The sequence below is a fragment of the Maniola hyperantus genome, chromosome 9 (genome assembly GCF_902806685.2).
Source record: "Maniola hyperantus chromosome 9, iAphHyp1.2, whole genome shotgun sequence".
NCBI classification, from domain to species: Eukaryota; Metazoa; Arthropoda; class Insecta; order Lepidoptera; family Nymphalidae; genus Maniola; species Maniola hyperantus.
The window spans coordinates 14951155-14969500 of record NC_048544.1 but is presented as its reverse complement, the minus strand read 5'-3'; the positions used below and the strand labels follow the sequence as shown (position 1 = coordinate 14969500).

General features: G+C 37.2%; 1 protein-coding gene across 1 annotated transcript in view; it reads right to left on the bottom strand.

The window, feature by feature from the left end:
- Positions 1–4860, bottom strand: part of LOC117985310 (nose resistant to fluoxetine protein 6-like) — a 31307-nt gene extending 26447 nt beyond the window's left edge. The window contains exon 1 of the mRNA XM_069500963.1: positions 4779–4860. Coding sequence (XP_069357064.1) covers positions 4779–4857 — 79 coding nt within the window. The 5' untranslated portion in view covers positions 4858–4860. The remainder of the gene's footprint in view (positions 1–4778) is intronic.
- Positions 4861–18346: the final 13486 nt, after the last annotated feature.

The window sequence follows — 18346 nt, the reverse complement described above, 5'->3', positions numbered from 1 at the left end:
ATGTGTCTTTCTACTGGTGAAAGAATTTTCATAATCAGTTCGGCAGTTCCAGAGATCACTTCCTACAAACAAACTTTACCTCTTCATAAAATTTGTATAAGTAGATCTAGTTCGAAAAACCATTTTTTTTGCTACTTGATAGGTGTAGTATTTTGTGTAATAAAAACTATATCAATAAAAATTAACTGTTTATTTATGCGTAAGAATGTAAATAAAACAAGGTAAAGTTCACATCCACTTGTGAGACTTACAAGTTTTAATAAATGTAGGTTTCAAGTAAATGTGTAATAAAATGACCTAAGAGCCAGCGCGTGCCAGACCTTCCTTATTTTATAAAATACTAGCTTGTGCTCGCGACTTCGTCCGCGTGGACTACACAAATATCAAACCCCTATTTCACCCCCTTTAGGGGTTGAATTTTCAAAAAACCTTTCTTAGCGGATGCCTACGTCATAATAGTTATCTGCATGCCAAATTTCGTGTAGTTTGAGCTGTGCGTTGATAGATCAGTCAGTCAGTCAGTCACCTTTTCCCATTATATATTTAGATGAAAGTTCATCTGCGTATTGTCCCCAACACAGGGAGGAATGTTTGTTTGGATCATGGTGGATTTGGAAGATAACAGGCAATCACGATAAATAGATATATAAGGGTGACTGACTGACTGACTGACTGACCTATCAATGCACAGCTAAAACTACTGGACGGATCGGGCTGAAATTTGGCATGCAGATAGCTATTATGACGTAGAGGCATCCGCTAAGATAGGATTTTTGAAAATTCAACCCCTAAGGGGGTGAAATAAGGGGTTTGAAATCCACGCGGACGAATTCACGGGTGTCAGCTAGTTTAATTTAAGTATATTATGTACGATACATCCTATTCATCATGTGAGAGAATTATTATCCAGTTTTTATGGTGTACCTGTTTCTACTCTATCATAACAAGATCATTTCATTTTATTTTGATACTAGCTGATGCCCGCGACTTCGTCCGCGTGGGATTAAGGTTTTCAAAAACCCCGTGGGAACTCATTAATTAATTTTCCGGGATCAGTAGCCTATGTCCTGCCCCAGGATGCCAGCTATCTCTATACAAAATTTTATCAAAATCGGTTAAACGAATGGGCCGTGAAAAACTAGCAGATAGACAGACAGACACACTTTCGCATTTATAATATTAGTATGGATTATTAGCTATTAATTGTCCTTAATGTTCAGAATAAAGTTCAATTTGAGACCTCAAGCCATTTTAGAAAAAAAATCGGTCAAGTGCGAGTCGGACTCGCACACGAAGGTTTCCGTACCATCGGACAAAAAATAACACATTCATTTTCACAGCGGCCATTTTGAAATTATCCATTCTAATATTATAAATGCGAAAGTGTGTCTGTCTGTCTGTCTGCTAGCTTTTCACGGCTCAACCGTTCAACTGATTTTGACGAAATTTGGTGCAGAGGTAGCTTGCAACCCGGGGAAGGACATAGGCTACTTTTTATCCCGGAAAATTTAGGAGTTCTCACAGGATTTTTAAAAACCTAAATCCACGCGTACGAAGTCGCGGGCATCAGCTAGTTATTATTATTTGTTGTTATAGTGGCAATAGACATATATATTCTGTGAAAATTTCAACTCTATACTATTGCGATTCACGAGATGCTCGCTGACAGACAGACGGGCAGACGAATGGACAGCGGAGGCTTAGTAAAAGGGTTCCGTTGGCACCCTTCGGGTCATCATCATCATCATGATGAACCCATCGCCGGCTCACTACAGAGCACGGGTCTCCTCTCAGAGTGAGAAGGGTTTTGGCCATAGTCAACCACGCCGCTGGCCATGTGCGGATTGGTAGACTTTTGGAACCCTTCTTCTTCACTCTGGGCTGGTTTTCGCACTTAAACGTTTCCGTCTGTTGTACCCTAAAAATGTCTTTAACAGACAGACTAATAACAAAGTGATCCTGTGCCTTTTGTTTATCCGTTGTGAATTCCTTTATTTCCGGTACAGAACTCTAAAAATTGAAGTGCGTTTGACTTCAAATTATATTAAATTTATATTAAGAATTCATTAATTCATTAATTGTAATCAGGTTTTCACATAAAATATCAGTTTATTAACATAAGGATTTGGAAATGCCATGTTTAAAAATGGACATAAAAACTAGCCAAGTGCGAGTCCGAGTCACCGAGGGTTCCATACTACAGTCGTATTTTTTCGACATTTTGCACGATAAATCAATAATAATAATAATGTTATTTATTTCAGACAAATTTTACCCATATTATTACAGAGGTCAAATCTATATATATAAAAGGAAAAGGTGACTGACTGACTGACTGACTGAATGACTGACTGACTGTCTATCAACGCACAGCTCAAACTACTGGACGGATCGGGCTGAAATTTGGCATGCAGATAGCTATTATGACGTAGGCATCCGCTAAGAAAGGATTTTTGAAAATTCAACTCCTAAGGGGGTGAAATAGGGTTTTGAAATTTTGTAGTCCACGCGGACGAAGTCGCGAGCATAAGCTAGTATCAAATAAAATTAAAATTTAGATTCTAAGGTAAAAAATCAATATTATGCATAAAAATAAATAAAAATGTGTTTTAGAATGTACAGGTAAAGTCATTTCATATATCATCCAATTGGTATATTAATCTTACTTTGAAAGTTGAAAATACTAATTATTTGTTCATGAACATATTTTAATATTTTTTTTGTGATATAACCACAAATTTACGGTTTTCGGATTTTTCCCCTTGCGTGTGCTATAAGACCTAGCTACCTACCTACCAAAATTTAATGAGTCTAGGTCAACGGGAAGTAAACTGTAGGTTTCTTGATAGACAGACAGGCAACGAAATGATCCTATCCTATAAGGGTTCCATTTTCCTTTTGAGGTACGGAACCCTAAAAATACAGTTTGCAACCAAATATTAATAAAATGACACCGATTATAAAGAATGCTGTTTGAGAGGACGGCAATTTATTTAGACTTAGCACGAGGAGATTTAGCAGATGTATTTCGCCAAAAAAAACTTGAGAAGGACTGGATAAGGCAGGGTTTCGTAGTCATACTGGTTGCTGTGATAGCCTGGTGGCTAGGACGTCTCACGTCCGCCTCTTGTTCGGTGGTCGGGGGTTCAAATGTACTTTCGGGCATGCAGGTTTCCTCACGATGTTTTCCTTCACCGTTAAAGCAAGTGATAATTAAAACGCACTATAACTCCGAAAAGTTAGAGGCGCGTGCCCGGGATTGAACCCCCGACCTCCGATTAGAAGGCGGACATCCTAACCACTAGGCTATCACAGCTTTATCTTTCGCATTACCTTTAGGTATTTAATATGGATTAATTTTTTTGCATTTACGCATTTATGATTATTTTATAATATACTTGGGAATGTTTGATGTAAATCAATGATAATTAATATTCAACGAAAGAGTGGGTTTTTTCAAAGCTAGAACTGCCCAATCCGCCCGCGGGGCCCGCCTGGCAGGTTTGTGTTTGTTATGGTTATGGGTATGAATTTTTTTATGATACCACTAAATTCTTTTTTGGATGACGCAAATACCGTAGTAGGTACCTAGTAGATGCATGTATGGATTCCGATTCCTTAAAATCTCTCAACCCTATGCCATATTATGAAAGATTGTGGGGTAGGTACAATTTAAGAAAAGAAAGAAAGAAAGAAAAGACGTTTATTTATGCAATTGTGCCACACATTACAACTTAAAGCTAAGAGCTGGTTATTCCGGCGCTTCTTCCACCTGAGAACAAGCAAAAGAAGCGCCGGAACAAACTGTCATACCAAACAATTCAATTGTCATGTCAATTTCAAACCTATGCCATATTATGAAAGCTTTTGGGGTAGGTAAGATTTCAAATCTACGCCATGTTATGAAACCTTTTGGGGTAGGTACCCCAAAAGGTACCCATGGGATTTTTAATAACTTAAATCCACGCGAACGAAGTCGCTGGCATCAGCTAGTCTTCTTAATCTATATATTATATATTCTAAATTCTAAATTCAAAATAAAATATTCTTATTCTTATTCTTATTCTTATATATATAAAAGGAAAAGGTGACTGACTGACTGCCTGATCTATCAACGCACAGGTCAAACTACTGGACGGATCGGGCTGAAATTTGGCATGCAGATAGCTATTATGACGTAGGCATCCGCTAAGAAAGGATTTTTGAAAATTCAACCCCCAAGGTGGTGACATAGGGGTTTGAAATTTGTGTATGAATGGGCCGCGTGACAACCCCTGTAATAGTAATTACTTTATTACAGTGGGTTGCCTTCCCCATTCCAAAGTACTTAATGTAAGTTTGTATGTAAATTAATTACTCTTTCAGAAAAAACTATTCGATAGATTTGACAGAAATTCGTAATAGAGATAGTTTATACCCTGACTTAACATATAGGTATGCTACTTTTTATGCCAACTTTTCTATCAGTGCCAGAACCTAGTAAGTATACCGTAGATCGTAGTTTATATAGAACTTTGGTGCGTGCTCCTATAAACCTATTTTATCCTGGTGCTTTTATTTTGGAAGGAACAAAATTTTCCAAAAATCACACTCGCAGAAGAATACATTTACCTATTTAGAACAACGATACCGCGATTTCGTCCGCGTGGCTATAGATTTCTATCCCGCGGGATATTTCGGATTTTCCGGAATAAAAAGTCGCCTAGGCGTTAAGTCAGGGTATAAACTATCTCCATTCCAAATTTCAGTCAATTCGAAGGAGCACCCGTGGAACGTACCAGTGAACTCTCTAGCAGCCGCAGCCGCAGCCACAACTAGCGTGCACACAAACACTCGCCACATCGCGTCAACCCCCATGGGTCGCCGTTATCACTACTACGCGCGATCGCGTGAACTTGAGCCTTAAATAAACACCTGAAACTGTATCACGAGCGGCGCAGACTCTACGCGAGACAGTCGACGAATCTGCGTAACAAAGCCTTAACAGCGCAAACAGCGTAGACTTTCGACATTCGACAAAATTAAGTTATTTCTCACTAGCTGATGCCCGAGACTTCGTACACGTGGATTTAGGTTTTAAAAATCCCGTGGGAACTCTTCGAATTTCCGGGATTAAAAGTAGCCTATATGTCACTCTCCAGGTATTAAACTGTACCCATGCAAAAAATCACGTCGATCCGTTTCTCCGTTGCGACGTGATTGAAGGACAAACCAACAAACCAACAAACTAAGAAACAAACACACTTTCACATTTATAATAGAGGTAGTGAAGGGGTAGTGATTAAATGGAGTATCTTTGAAAATTCTTGAAATCCACTGTTAGTTTTAAGTATAACCATATTTTTAAACTATCGAAGTAACTAAAAAACCGGCCAAGTGCGAGTCAGGCTCGCTCAATGAGGGTTCCGTACTACAGTCGTATTTTTTCGACATTTTGCACGATAATTCAAAAACTATGATGCATAAAAATAAATAAAAATCTGTTTTAGAATGTACAGGTGAAGACCTTTCATATGATACCCCACTTGATATAGTCACTCAATTCGAAAGTTGAAAATACTAATTATTAGTTCATGACCACAATTTAATTTTTTTTGTGTGATCTAACCCTAAATTCACGGTTTTCAGATTTTTCCCCAAATGTTAGCTATAAGATCTACCTACCTGCCAAATTTCATGATTCTAGGTCAACGGGAAGTACCCTGTAGGTTTCTTGACAGACATACGGACAGACAGACAGACAGACAGACAGACAGACAACAAAGTGATCCTATAAGGGTTCCGTTTTTCCTTTTGAGGTGCGGAACCCTAAAAACTACGTCGAAAGTTCATGACGTCACATCTGTGTATTTCGGTGTTCACAAAAAACAAATAGCAAAATTGGGATTCATTTTATCATCGATGTAAAACTTCTAGTTCTACGAATAATGTTTCGAATCGTCATTCGAGTAATGTTTCGTGGCACGGCCTGTGCTCGCCACGTGTTAGCATATATCAACCCTGACTCGTGTAAAAATTGACTCTACATACTCGTATTATATCGTAGTACCTACAGGTGACGTAGTTATATGTCGCCAGGGTCGGTATGTGTACCTACTACCTACCTACGGACGAAGTTTGACCTTTCAGGTTACTTTCCATTTTATGACCTATTTTTTAAGGTTCCGTACCTCAAAAGGAAAAATTGAACCTTTATAGGATCACTTCTGTCTGTCTGTCTGTCTGTCGGTCTGTCAAGAAACCTACAGGGTACTTCCCGTTGACCTACAATCATGAAAGGCAGGTAGGTAGGTCTTATAGCAGACATTCGGGGAAAAATGTGAAAACTATGAATTTGTGGTTACATGACACAAAAAAAAATTGTGGTCATGAACAAATACTGCTATTGTCAACTTTCAAAGTAAGAGTACTATACCAAGTGGGGTATCATATTATGAAAGGGCTTTATTTGTACACTCTAAAACAGATTTTTATTTATTTTTAGGCATAATAGTTTTTGATTTATCGTGCAAAATGTCGATAAAATACGATTGTAGTACGGAACCCTCAGTGCGCGAGTCTGACTAGCACTTGGCCTTTTCCTGATGGCAAGACTGCTTACCTTTTGGTATTCAAGTCGCTTCTCGCAAAAAAAAAAAAAAAAAAGAACGCGCTTTGCTCGGCTCTCAGAAAGTTACCATCGATGACAATGACTAGAGACTGGATTATACGCATTTGCATATTTTACCTAAGATCTAGTTATGGTGCATAATATTATCGGTACATTTATAATATTTTTCACTCACCCTGCGTTCCGAAATGAGACCAATAACAGTCACATAATATAAGGGCTTAGCTATTGAGTAATTATGTATATTTTCCTACATAGAAACTCGCGGTTTGGCATTGATTGAATCTATCCAAACAATGAATAAAATACGCCACATCAACTCCGCGTTGCCAAAGGCATAAACTTAAAGAAAACATATTGAACATTAACCCAGGTTTTCAAAGTTTGTGTCAAATTGATAGTTTCATTACTGTACCTTTTATCGCCTATTAAAAAATAATTTACTAATTGTATGCTGATTTTGAAATAAAAAAAATGAATACTTACTTTTCTCTTTTTTTTGGGGAAATTTATCATTTAATTTCGCATATTCTGCCAATTTTCGTGCATATTTCAAGCATTTTTCATGCATATTTGCATGCGTATAACAAGCATTTTATGTTGCATATAATCCGGTCTCTAAGTCAATGACATAGTCAGAGTTCCAACTGGATAACATTTTACGACCTCCCTGGCGCAGTGGTAAGCACTGTGGTCTTGTTAGTGGGAGGTCCTGGGTTCGATTCTCGGCAGGGGTTTGGAATTTCATAATTTCTAAATTTCTGGTCTGGTCTGGTGGGAGGCTTCGGTCGTGGATAGTTACCACCCTGCCGGCAAAGCCATGCCACCAAGCGATTTAGCGTTCCGGCACGATGCCGTGTAGAAACTAAAGGGGTATGGGTTTAATAAATACTGCCATACCCCTTCCAGGTTAGCCCACATCTATCTTAGACTGCATCATCACTTACCATCAGATGAGGTTGCAGTCAAGTGCAAAAAAAATACAAAAAGTTCTCACGAAAACGAGTTACAAGCCCACGAAATCTTTTATTCGGAACGATTCGTCTACAATATAGATTTATTTTTCTTACAAAACTTAAGGTTAAGTTAAGATAAGGTCAAAAAATTAAGTTAAGATCTCATAAATATTTCACCTACATTATCGTATGACATTTAAATAATGTAGGCCTCAAAATGAACGGATGTCCTTATCTATATATTATATTATATAAAAGGAAAAAATGACTGACTGATCTATCAACGCAAAGTGGACGGATCGGGCTGCAATTTGTTTGTTTTTTTAAACTATTAAAATGAAAGATATTCTTTAGTGAATTACGAGAGCCACTATTGGCACTATTTGGCTCGATACAAAAAAATTGCAAAGTTTCCCCAAAATACGCATTTTTTACACGACCATTAGGAGAAAAATCAGTTCAATTTCAATAAAATTTCTTATTTACGTTCAACGTTTAATACACTAAGGGATTACGGTTTTTTTTAAATAGATATAGCGAGCAAACGAGCAGACGGGTCACCTGATGTTAAGTGATTACCGCCGCCCATGAACATTTGCAGCACCAGAGGAACCGCCGATGCGTTGCCGGCCTTTTAGGAATTAGTTGGTCCGCCCCTTGAATAACCCCATGTTGTAATCTAGTGGGAACACCGCCGATGGGAGCTGGTTCCACAGTTTGCACGTGCGTGGAAAGAAGGATCTGATTTTAAATATGAATATTTATAAAAAGCGTGTAACAAAGCGCTCGGGCGGCCCAGACTTTTCGATACATTCGCCTTTGCGATCCCATTTCGCCTTAATGTAGTTTCAATTCAATTCAATTCAATTTCTTGAGGCTTCAATAGCTCAACGGGTAAAGGAGTGGACTGAAAACCGAAAGGTCGACGGTTCAAACTCTGCCCGTTGCACTATTGTCGTACCTACTCCTAGCACAAGCCTGGCGCTAGGAGTAGGTAGTTGAGTGCTTAGTTGAAGAGGAAAGGGGAATATTAGTCATTTAACATGGCTAACATTCTTTTTAAAAAAAAAATCAAATTTCTTTATTGCGAACTAGCGACCCGCCCTGGCTTGGCATGGGTGCAATGTAGCTAATGTGCTGTCATCGAGGTGTCATTGCCTCGGAAACTCTCAAATGATTTTTTCCCGACCTAATTCACATTATTTCAATTTCTCTAGGGATCTCTAATTTTTTGAGAATTAAAATATAGCTATAAACCTTCCTCTTGAATCACTCTATCTATTGGTGAAAACCGCATTAAAATCCGTTGCGTAGTTTAAAAGATCTACGCGTTCATACATACATACATACATACATACATACATACAGACGCGGGAAGCGACTTTAATTTATACTATGTAGAGATATGGTTTACGAGTTAGGTATAAAGAGAAGCATAAAAATGGTTTGCCCTTAGGCCATGGTACAGTTTTTACCTCAAAGTGTAACAGAAAACCGGAAGGTAAACAAGGAAAACCGGGTGAATTTACGCAACTCACAATAATTAATAAAGTAGGTACAAATTATTGAATGTAAATACTGAGTACTCGCTTTCTTGTCCGTATGTCCGAACTAACAATAGTTCGCTACAAATGCAATCGATTTTTAATAATTAATTTACCGATGCAATATTAAATCGTGTTATGTTGTAGGTACAGCTTGATGATTGAAATGGATATTTACTTACTTTCTACTAATCTAAATATAAATATATAAAAGGAAAAGGTGACTGACTGACTGATCTATCAACGCACAGATCAAACTACTGGACGGATCGGGCTGAAATTTGGCATGCAGATAGCTATTATGACGTAGGCATCCGCTAAGAAAGGATTTTTGAAAATTAAAACATTAAATTTATTTATAGTGTAAATTTCAAAGCAAGGTAATTTAAAAGAATTTTTTACTGTTTTCATTCAACGCTAAAGTACCGTAACCGGCAGGAAATATTGTACATCGACCTTTAGAAAGAGATAGCAGTTCGCAGAGCGTTGTCTCTCACATAGTAATGAGGGCAGAGACAACGCTCTACGAAGCCGAAAGCTCTTTCTAAAGGTCGATGTACAATATTTCTTGCCGGCTACTGTAAGTGATATTTAATTGCTTAAAACATGTAAAACGCACATAACTCCGAAATATCGGTAAAAAATCATGTAATACAATCATACAATACTAACAAAAATTTACTACATGTTCCTAACATTGATACTACTATTAAGAATTTATCGTAATTTAAAACGATAACTGCCCGGTCTATAAACGCTACAGTACCCGTAGTACAAGATTTTACGTCTCAAGAAACGAAACCAAATTCGAGAGTCGAAATACTTCCGCGTTACAGTAAAATGGACCTAAACAGCCTTGAATTGAAGTCAAATATGCAATGCCACTGATTTTAATTTCGCAATGTTTCCGCTTGGAGCGCTGGCTGTAGAAGTGTAGACAAACTTGAGCTTTAAAACAAGGCATTTAAGATCCAGTTTACTGTAACGCGGAAGTATTTCGACTCTCGAATTTGGTTTGGTTTGGTGAGACGTAAAATCTTGTACTACGGGTACTGTTCAAGATTAACATACGTATGTAGCTTAAAAATAACTGTGTCTATTTTGGTCACTCGACTATTAAAAGTCAATAAAAACCAAAAAATTCATTAATAACACAATAAAAATGTAGATATAATTTTGAGTTATTATTAGGAAAAATACTCGAGTGACCGTATCTCGTTTATGTATATTGGTTATGGCATAGATTAATTATTGGTCTCGCTATGGGTTATGGTATTGATTTGCGTCAACCATGATAATTAACTAATTTATAGTATTTACTAGCGACCCGCCCCGGCTTCGCATGGGTGCAATGTAGATCGCCTCGGAAACTCTCAAATGAGAGAATTTTTCCGACCTAAATCACATTATTCCAATTTCTCTAGGGATCTCTAATTTTTTGAGAATAAAATGTAGCTCATGGCTACTTGCTAATAATTTAGCTTTCTATAGGTGAAAGAATTTTAAAATCAGTTGAGTACTTTTTGAGTTTATCCTACGTTTTTCTTATGTATTTGTTAATTTTCGATGGAAGCTTGATTTTTTCGGACATCTTGTTCAAATATCGTCATATATCAACAAATTAACACAAACCAATATAAAACTATACCAAAAACCTTCCTCTTAAATCACTCCATCTATTGGTGAAAACCGCATTAAAATCCGTTGCGTAGATTAAAAGATCTACGCGTTCATACATACAGACAGACAGCGGGAAGCGACTTTATTTTATACTATGTAGGAATTTATGTCCTCGACCGTGTGACCAATAAGTCATAATACGTACAAAATAACTAACTGACCTTCCCCCGCTTCGGAGAGAGAAAACCGATATCATCTTCGGGTAATGCATCAAATCCAAAGCAAAAACAGCTGCCAAGACACTTGGCATCCTCAGCAAAGTCGAGCAATAGGTATAAGTCTCACAAACTGCTATTACGCTGGAACCATGTCTCATTAACATCAGCGTGACGTCAGCCGAAATAAAAATATACCATCGGCAAAAACTTTTTTTTTAGAATAATTATTACAATAATTAATAATTTATAAACCTAGCAGTTATAGTAAAATTTATATAAATTATTTAATATAAATAAATGAGCCATTCGTTAAACCAGTTAGTTAAGTTCCATGAACCATTTTAAAATAAATGAGAGGATTTTTTTCGACCTAATTCAAAGACATTATTTCAATTTTCAATTCTCTAATTTTTTGGGAATTAAATGTAGCTTGTGCTACTTGCTAATATTGAAGCTTTCTATAGGTGAAAGAATTTTTAAAATCAGTTGAGTAGTTTTTGAGTTTACCCTACTTTTTTCTTATTTTGTTAATTTTCGATGAAAGCTTGATTTCTTCCGACATTTTGTTCAAATATCGTATATATATAAATTATATATTTCAACCAATTAACACAAACCAATATTAAACTATACCTATATACCTTCCTCTTGAATCACTCTATCTATTGGTAAAAACCGCATTAAAAAAGATCTACGCGTTCAAACATACCTACATACAGACAGCGGGAAGCGATTTTACTTTATCCTATGATATTAAGCATACTTAGTACCTACTTAATAAACCTAACGTTAATCTTTCTAAATATAATTCCCGGGTTCGATTCCTGGCAGGGGTTTGGAATTTTATAATTTCTAAATTTCTGGTCTGGTCTGGTGGGAGACTTCGGCCGTGGCTAGTTACCACCCTACCGGCAAAGCCGTGCCGCCAAGCGATTTAGCGTTCCGGTACGATGCCGTGTAGAAACCAAAGGGGTATGGGTTTAATAAAAACTGCCATACCCCTTCCAGGTTAGCCCGCTATCATCTTAGACTGCATCATCACTTACCACCAGGTGAGATTGCAGTCAAGGGCTAACTTGTATCTGAATAAAAAATAAAATAAAAAAAAATAACTAACCTCCGCATGACATTCTGTGCCATACCTAGGAATTACATACAATACCTTAGGATACGTAAAAAAGTACTCTGTGGATACGTAAACGATAGGTTACTAAACTTATTTTATACATTGCTAAATCAAAGCTTGCATGGAATCTCTAGATATTCTATGGAACGACTGAATTATAAAAAAAAAAAAAAGCTTGGCCGGTAACAGCTATAAGTAGGTAGTAGGTACCTATATGCATATGCTAAGTAGCGTTTAAATCCGTTCATTAGTTTCAGACAGACAGACAGATAAACAAACAAATATTTAAAAAAACACTCTTTTGTCTGTATATCGAAAATATTGCTTAATTTTTCAAAATATATAATTTAATGTACCTACTTATTGAAATCGTCACATTACAGCTTTATAATAAGAACCTACCTACACATTTATTACATAAGTGATATTTATAAAATAAATTAAAAGTAGATATACAGGAAATAATTGTTTACTGTATATCGTAAGGCCCTCAGAATTTATTTAAAAGTAAATATTTAATCTATCAAAATTCCTTTTTTGTACCTTCCTAACCTAATATTATAATATCATGTACCCATTGGTTTCCGTTATTTAAATGAAATAATTTAAATAAATTATTAATTAAAATAAATTATTAATTAAAAATTAAAATTTAACAGTATATATTAGTAAAAAAGTTGATCTCCCGGTATACAAGGTACAATTATAATGTTACTTCGTCTTATAAACGTGGTCACTACATGATAGGTTAGGTATATTTTATCACATGTAGTATTCCTTACTAGGTACAATGCGACAAGGCTCTTTTGGCGCGTGGCGAAAATCGGAACTAACGTTGCCGTCGTGTCCCCTTTGTTCTTGTTTGAATATTCTAAGCCTTTGTTCTCCAACAGCGCCCCCCTGTATATGCATGAAAAAAATATTTGCAACAAAATTGGTTTTTCATTTATGTAATAATGTAACTACATATAATTAATCAAATACCTACAGTATCCCCGTGTGCTATATACCCAAGTGTGTTTGTTTGATGGTTTGTCCTTCAATCACGCCGCAACGGAGCAAGAGATTGACGTGATTTTATGGATACGTAATATATTTAGTTAAGGACCTGGAGAGTGAAGCTAGTTTTTACCCCGTAAAATGGAACTCTTTCATTTTCCGGTGGACTTGGTCCGCGAGGATTTAGGTTTTTAAAAAATCCCGTGGGAACTCTTTGATTTTCCGGGATAAAAAGTAGCCTGTATGTCCTTACTCCCGATTTTAACGTTTGGTATAAAGATCAAGCTATCTTTGTACCAAATTTCATTAAAATCGGTTGAATCGATGGGCCGTGAAAAGCTAGCAGACAGACAGACACTCTTTCGCATTTATAATATTACTAGCTGATGCCCGCGACTTCGTCCGCGTGGATTTACGTTTTTTCAAAATCCCGCGGGAACTTTTTGATTTTCCGGGATAAAAAGTAGCCTATGTGTTAATCCAGGGTCTAAACTATCTCCATTACAAATTTCAGCCAAATCCGTCCAGTAGTAGTTTTTGCGTGATTGAGTAACAAACATCCAAACATCCACACTTTCAAATTTATAATATTACTAGCTTGTTTATGCTCGCGACTTCGTCCGCGTGGACTACACAAATTTCACACCCTTATTTCACCCCCTTAGGGGTTGAATTTACAAAATTCTTTCTTAGCGGATGGCCTACGTCATAATAGCTATCTGCATCCCAAATTTCAACCCGATGCGTCCTAAGTAGTTTGAGCTGTGTGTTCATAGATCAGTCAGTCAGTCACCTTTTCCTTTTATATATTATTTAGATTATAAGTATGGATATGGATTTTCATAATTTTTTTAAAGATTTTTATGAAAAGCCTTTTATTGAAAAGCGACACGTTGTAGACACTTTGTTGGGTTAGCTATGATTTTTTTTTGTAAATGTTTATGTTGGATCAACTAATAAATGTATTTCTATTCTATTCTTCTAGTCTATTCTAAAAGCAATGATGAGCTATAGGCTGGACCGCACCTGCTTTTGCCTTGAAGATTTTACGAGGCAGGAAACACGGACGCCGGAAGGCGTTCCAACTTCCAAAGCGGTTCGTATCAGAAACGTTAAACAAAAAAAATTTTTACAAAAAAAATAAAAACCGACTTCGTTACATAAACACTAAAAATTGAAAAATAATTTAATTTATTACCGAATATTTTATGTATACAAGAGTTAATATAGTTCCATAATAAAACTTTTTGGTACCGGTGCCAATTAGCTTTAGCTGCGCGAATCTTCGTATTTTTATGGGACTCCACAATGGCACCTCATTGGCACCGACCCCAAAAAATATTATTATGGAACTATATTAACTCTTGTATACATAAAATATTCGGTAATAAATTTAATTATTTTTCAATTTTTAGTGTTTATGTAACGAAGTCGGTTTTTATTTTTTTTGTAAAAATTTTTTATTTCACAATTTTTAGTGGCCCCATGGAATTATGCTATGACTGGTTAAAAATCTACTGTTTACTAAGCTATTACACTGATCGCGAGCAATTTACTCTTATCCGTTGAGGAGTTCCAGTATCTATCTTCGAAGATGTTCATCAGATCTTCACCAAATTGAAATGGGACCAACTTTGAAGTATACCCTTTCAAACAAAAAAAGAATTTTCAAAATCGGTCCAGATGTTTTTGAGTAATCGGGGAACATACATAAAAAAAAAAAAAAAAAAAAAAAAAAAAAAGATTCCGACGAATTGAGAACCTCCTCCTTTTTTGAAGTCGGTTAAAAATGTTCCTACGAATAGATCGGATATTGACCACATAAGGATGCCAACGCTCAAGGTGGCTTGCTGTTCTGTGGCAAAACGTTGAAGGAGAAACAAGGTTGTGATGTCACTGAGCACTGCACTCTCCAAAGCAGTTCATCATCATCATTAGATTAGACTAGCTGATGCTCGCGACTTCGTACGCCTGGTATTTAAGTTTTTAGGTATTTAGGTTTTTAAAAATCCCGTGGGAACTCATTGATTTCCCGGAACAAAAAGTGTCCTATGTCCTTCTCCGGGATGTAAGCTAACTCTGTACCAAATTTCATCAAAATCGGTTGAACAGTTGGGCCGTGAAAAGCTAGCAGACAGACAGACAGACAGATAGACAGACACACTTTCGCAGTTATAATATTAGTATGGATTAGTATGGATTATAATATCTTCTAAAGTTACTCACATAGCAAATGCTACGAAAATCAATTCTGTTTTCTGTTTACGGTTTCTGTCTGTCAAATTTTAAAAAACCTAAATCCACGCGGACGAAGTCGCAGGCATCATCTAGTTTTTTATAATTTTGAAGGAGACATTCGACATTAGGTACATTATTTTCATATAAATCTAAAAAGCTTGAAAAGCGTACGCGACGGATCGAGATGGCAATCGCGGAGGGGGATGCCCCGCACACCCACACTTCACCCGCGCTATCCCGCACAGGGTTAGCGCAGGGGCTGTACGGTTGTGCGGGACATCCCACCCGAATGCCATCTCGACTTGTCGCGTACTATAGTCACATTTGAACTTGCGGAGAGTCTGTTTTCTATCTTTATTATAAAAGTAAAGGTAAAGTTTGTGAGTTTGGATGTAGGAGATAATCTCCGAAACTGCATCCGATTTCAAGTAATTCTTTCACTGACAGATGGGCACATTATCTTCCAATGTAGGGTAAAAGCTAGTACTGCTAAGTGCTAGTAGATATTAATGGTAAAAAATATTCAGTGCCTACAAGAATTTGTATTGTAAATTTTTCAAACAAAGATTTATAGTTTATAAAGAGTCAGGCGCCAATATTGCCGGACAGAAAGAAATCCTTAGGTACTATTTTTAATTATTTATCCATACCTCCATGCTAATATTATAAATGCAAAAGTGTGTCTGTCTGCACAGCCCATCCGTTCAACCTATTTTGACGAAATTTAGTACAGAGATAGCTTGCATCCCGGGGAAGAACATAGGCTACTTTTGATCCCGGAGAATCAAAGACTTCCCACAGGATTTCTAAAAAATCTAAATCCACGCGGACGAAGTCTTGGGCATCAACTAGTTAAGCATGAATGCGAAAGTTTGTCTGTATATACTTACTTATCTGTTTGCTACCTTTTCATGGCCCGTTTGACGAAATTTGGCACAAAGATGGCGTGCACCTTGGAAAAGGATATATAAACTACTAGCTTAAACCTAACAACACAAATACATACAAAGAACTATACAAATTTCAAGCTTCTGATTTACCCCCTTAGGGGTTGAATTTTCAAAAATCCTTTCTTAGCGGATACCTACGTCATAATAGCTATCAGCATGCCAAATTTCAGCCCGATCCGTCCAGTAGTTTGAGCTGTGCGTTGATAGATCAGTCAGTCAGTCAGTCAGTCACCTTTTCCTTTTATATATTTAGATTATTTGCCCGGGAAATCAAAGAGTTTCCACGGGATTTTTTACCACGCGGACGAAGTCGCGGGCATTAGTTAGTACAAAACATATTTTAGTCTATTCTATTCTATTCTATGGTGCGCGTTGTGTGACCGGTCGGTGCGTGTGCACAGATATGGACCAGCCTTTAGATGTTTTCGGGGAGTCGATGTAATTTCCGTAACACACGTATTAGCGCCCATCTCAGAATAGATACCTTTAGAAGTAGCCCTATTGTGGCTCTTACTGTTAGAGCGAGATAGCTAAATGCATTTAAGCTCGTATTAGAACGTGACAAAATGATTATGTTTTGTCCTTACCACCGTGACCACGTTTTTGTTTGTCAAGATGTATTTGTACGTGAGATCTTGACAAACAAAGGTTATGTTAACTCAAGTATTTTTAAGAAATAATTAATTTGTTTTGTTGTTTTTTGTTTTTGAAGTAATTGTACAATGGTGGGTTGCAGTATACTAGTAACTAGGCTACAATAGCCGAAGCGAACGTAAAATAGACGGAATTACATTTCACAAGTAAGTACCTCTGCTTGAGCGAGAGAGACTGAGGGCGCCACGCTAGTTGCATATCTGGTATATCTTGGCGCCCACAGCCGGTGACGTCGACGCAGCCAGTGAAAGATTGCGATACTTATTTATTTTATTTATTTATTTATTTATTTTTAAAAGAATATTAGCCATGTTAAATTACTAATATTCCCCTTTCCTCTCCAACTAAGCGCCAGGCTTGTGCTAGGAGTAGGTACGACAATAGTGCAACGGGCGTGGTTTGAACCGTCGACCTTTCGGTTTTCAGTCCACTCCTTTATCGGTTGAGCTATTGAGGCTCTAAACTAACCTAACAACGGCGTAACGGGGATAAGCCACGAGAAACGCGAAATCCATACCCATCAATACTAAACTTATAGTACGCGACAGGTTGAAATGGCAATCGGGGAGGGAACACCCCGCACACCCGCACAGCCCCTGCGCTAACTAGGTACGACCCTATCCCTGTGTTGGGGACAATACGCGGAGAGACTTTCAGCTTTTATAAAATGACGAAGGTCTGGCACGTGCTGGCTCTCTCTCTTACCGAGCCGTGTGTGTTCAGCGGGGTATATCTCATGAACCGTAACGGTAGAAACTTGAAATTTTTAGTGTGTATCTCTATTGCAAAATGCCATGAAAATTCAAAAGTACAATGCCCCGCGGATTTCATGGCCCATTACATAGAAAGGGAAACAAATCATTCTAATGAGTTTTATACTGAACCCTTCTAATTCGTTATGCAAGGTTTGGCATATAGCATGCTGTGCCTTTCCATGAACTATCAATTTTTAGTCTAACCTAGGGATCTTTAAATGTTTAGCCGCACAGGTTCCTTCCTTTAAACTGTTGGGCCGAGAAAATCTAGCAGTCAGATAGACAGACAGACAGACAGACGGAAAGCAGACACACTTTCGCATTTATTAGTATGGATATTAATATGAAAGTATGGATCAATTCATAGCCTATAGTCAGTGGCGTGCATAGGGTTCCAAGATAGGGTAGGCATTAGTCAGTTAGGTTACCTATTTAGAGGCTGTCATGATGAAAAATGACCATTGAGCCATTTCAACTAGGGTAAGCAGAGCTTTTATGCGTCTATGACCTGCACGCCACTGCCTATAGTACCTACTGGGAAGGTAATACCGTAGTTTTATCAGTCAATGAAAAAAATAACATTAGTGTAGGTCAATATAGATTGGTTTACTTATGTCAAAATAAGCTAAATATTGCTAAGAGCTGAAATCTAAAAGCGTACACTGCAATGGGCCTA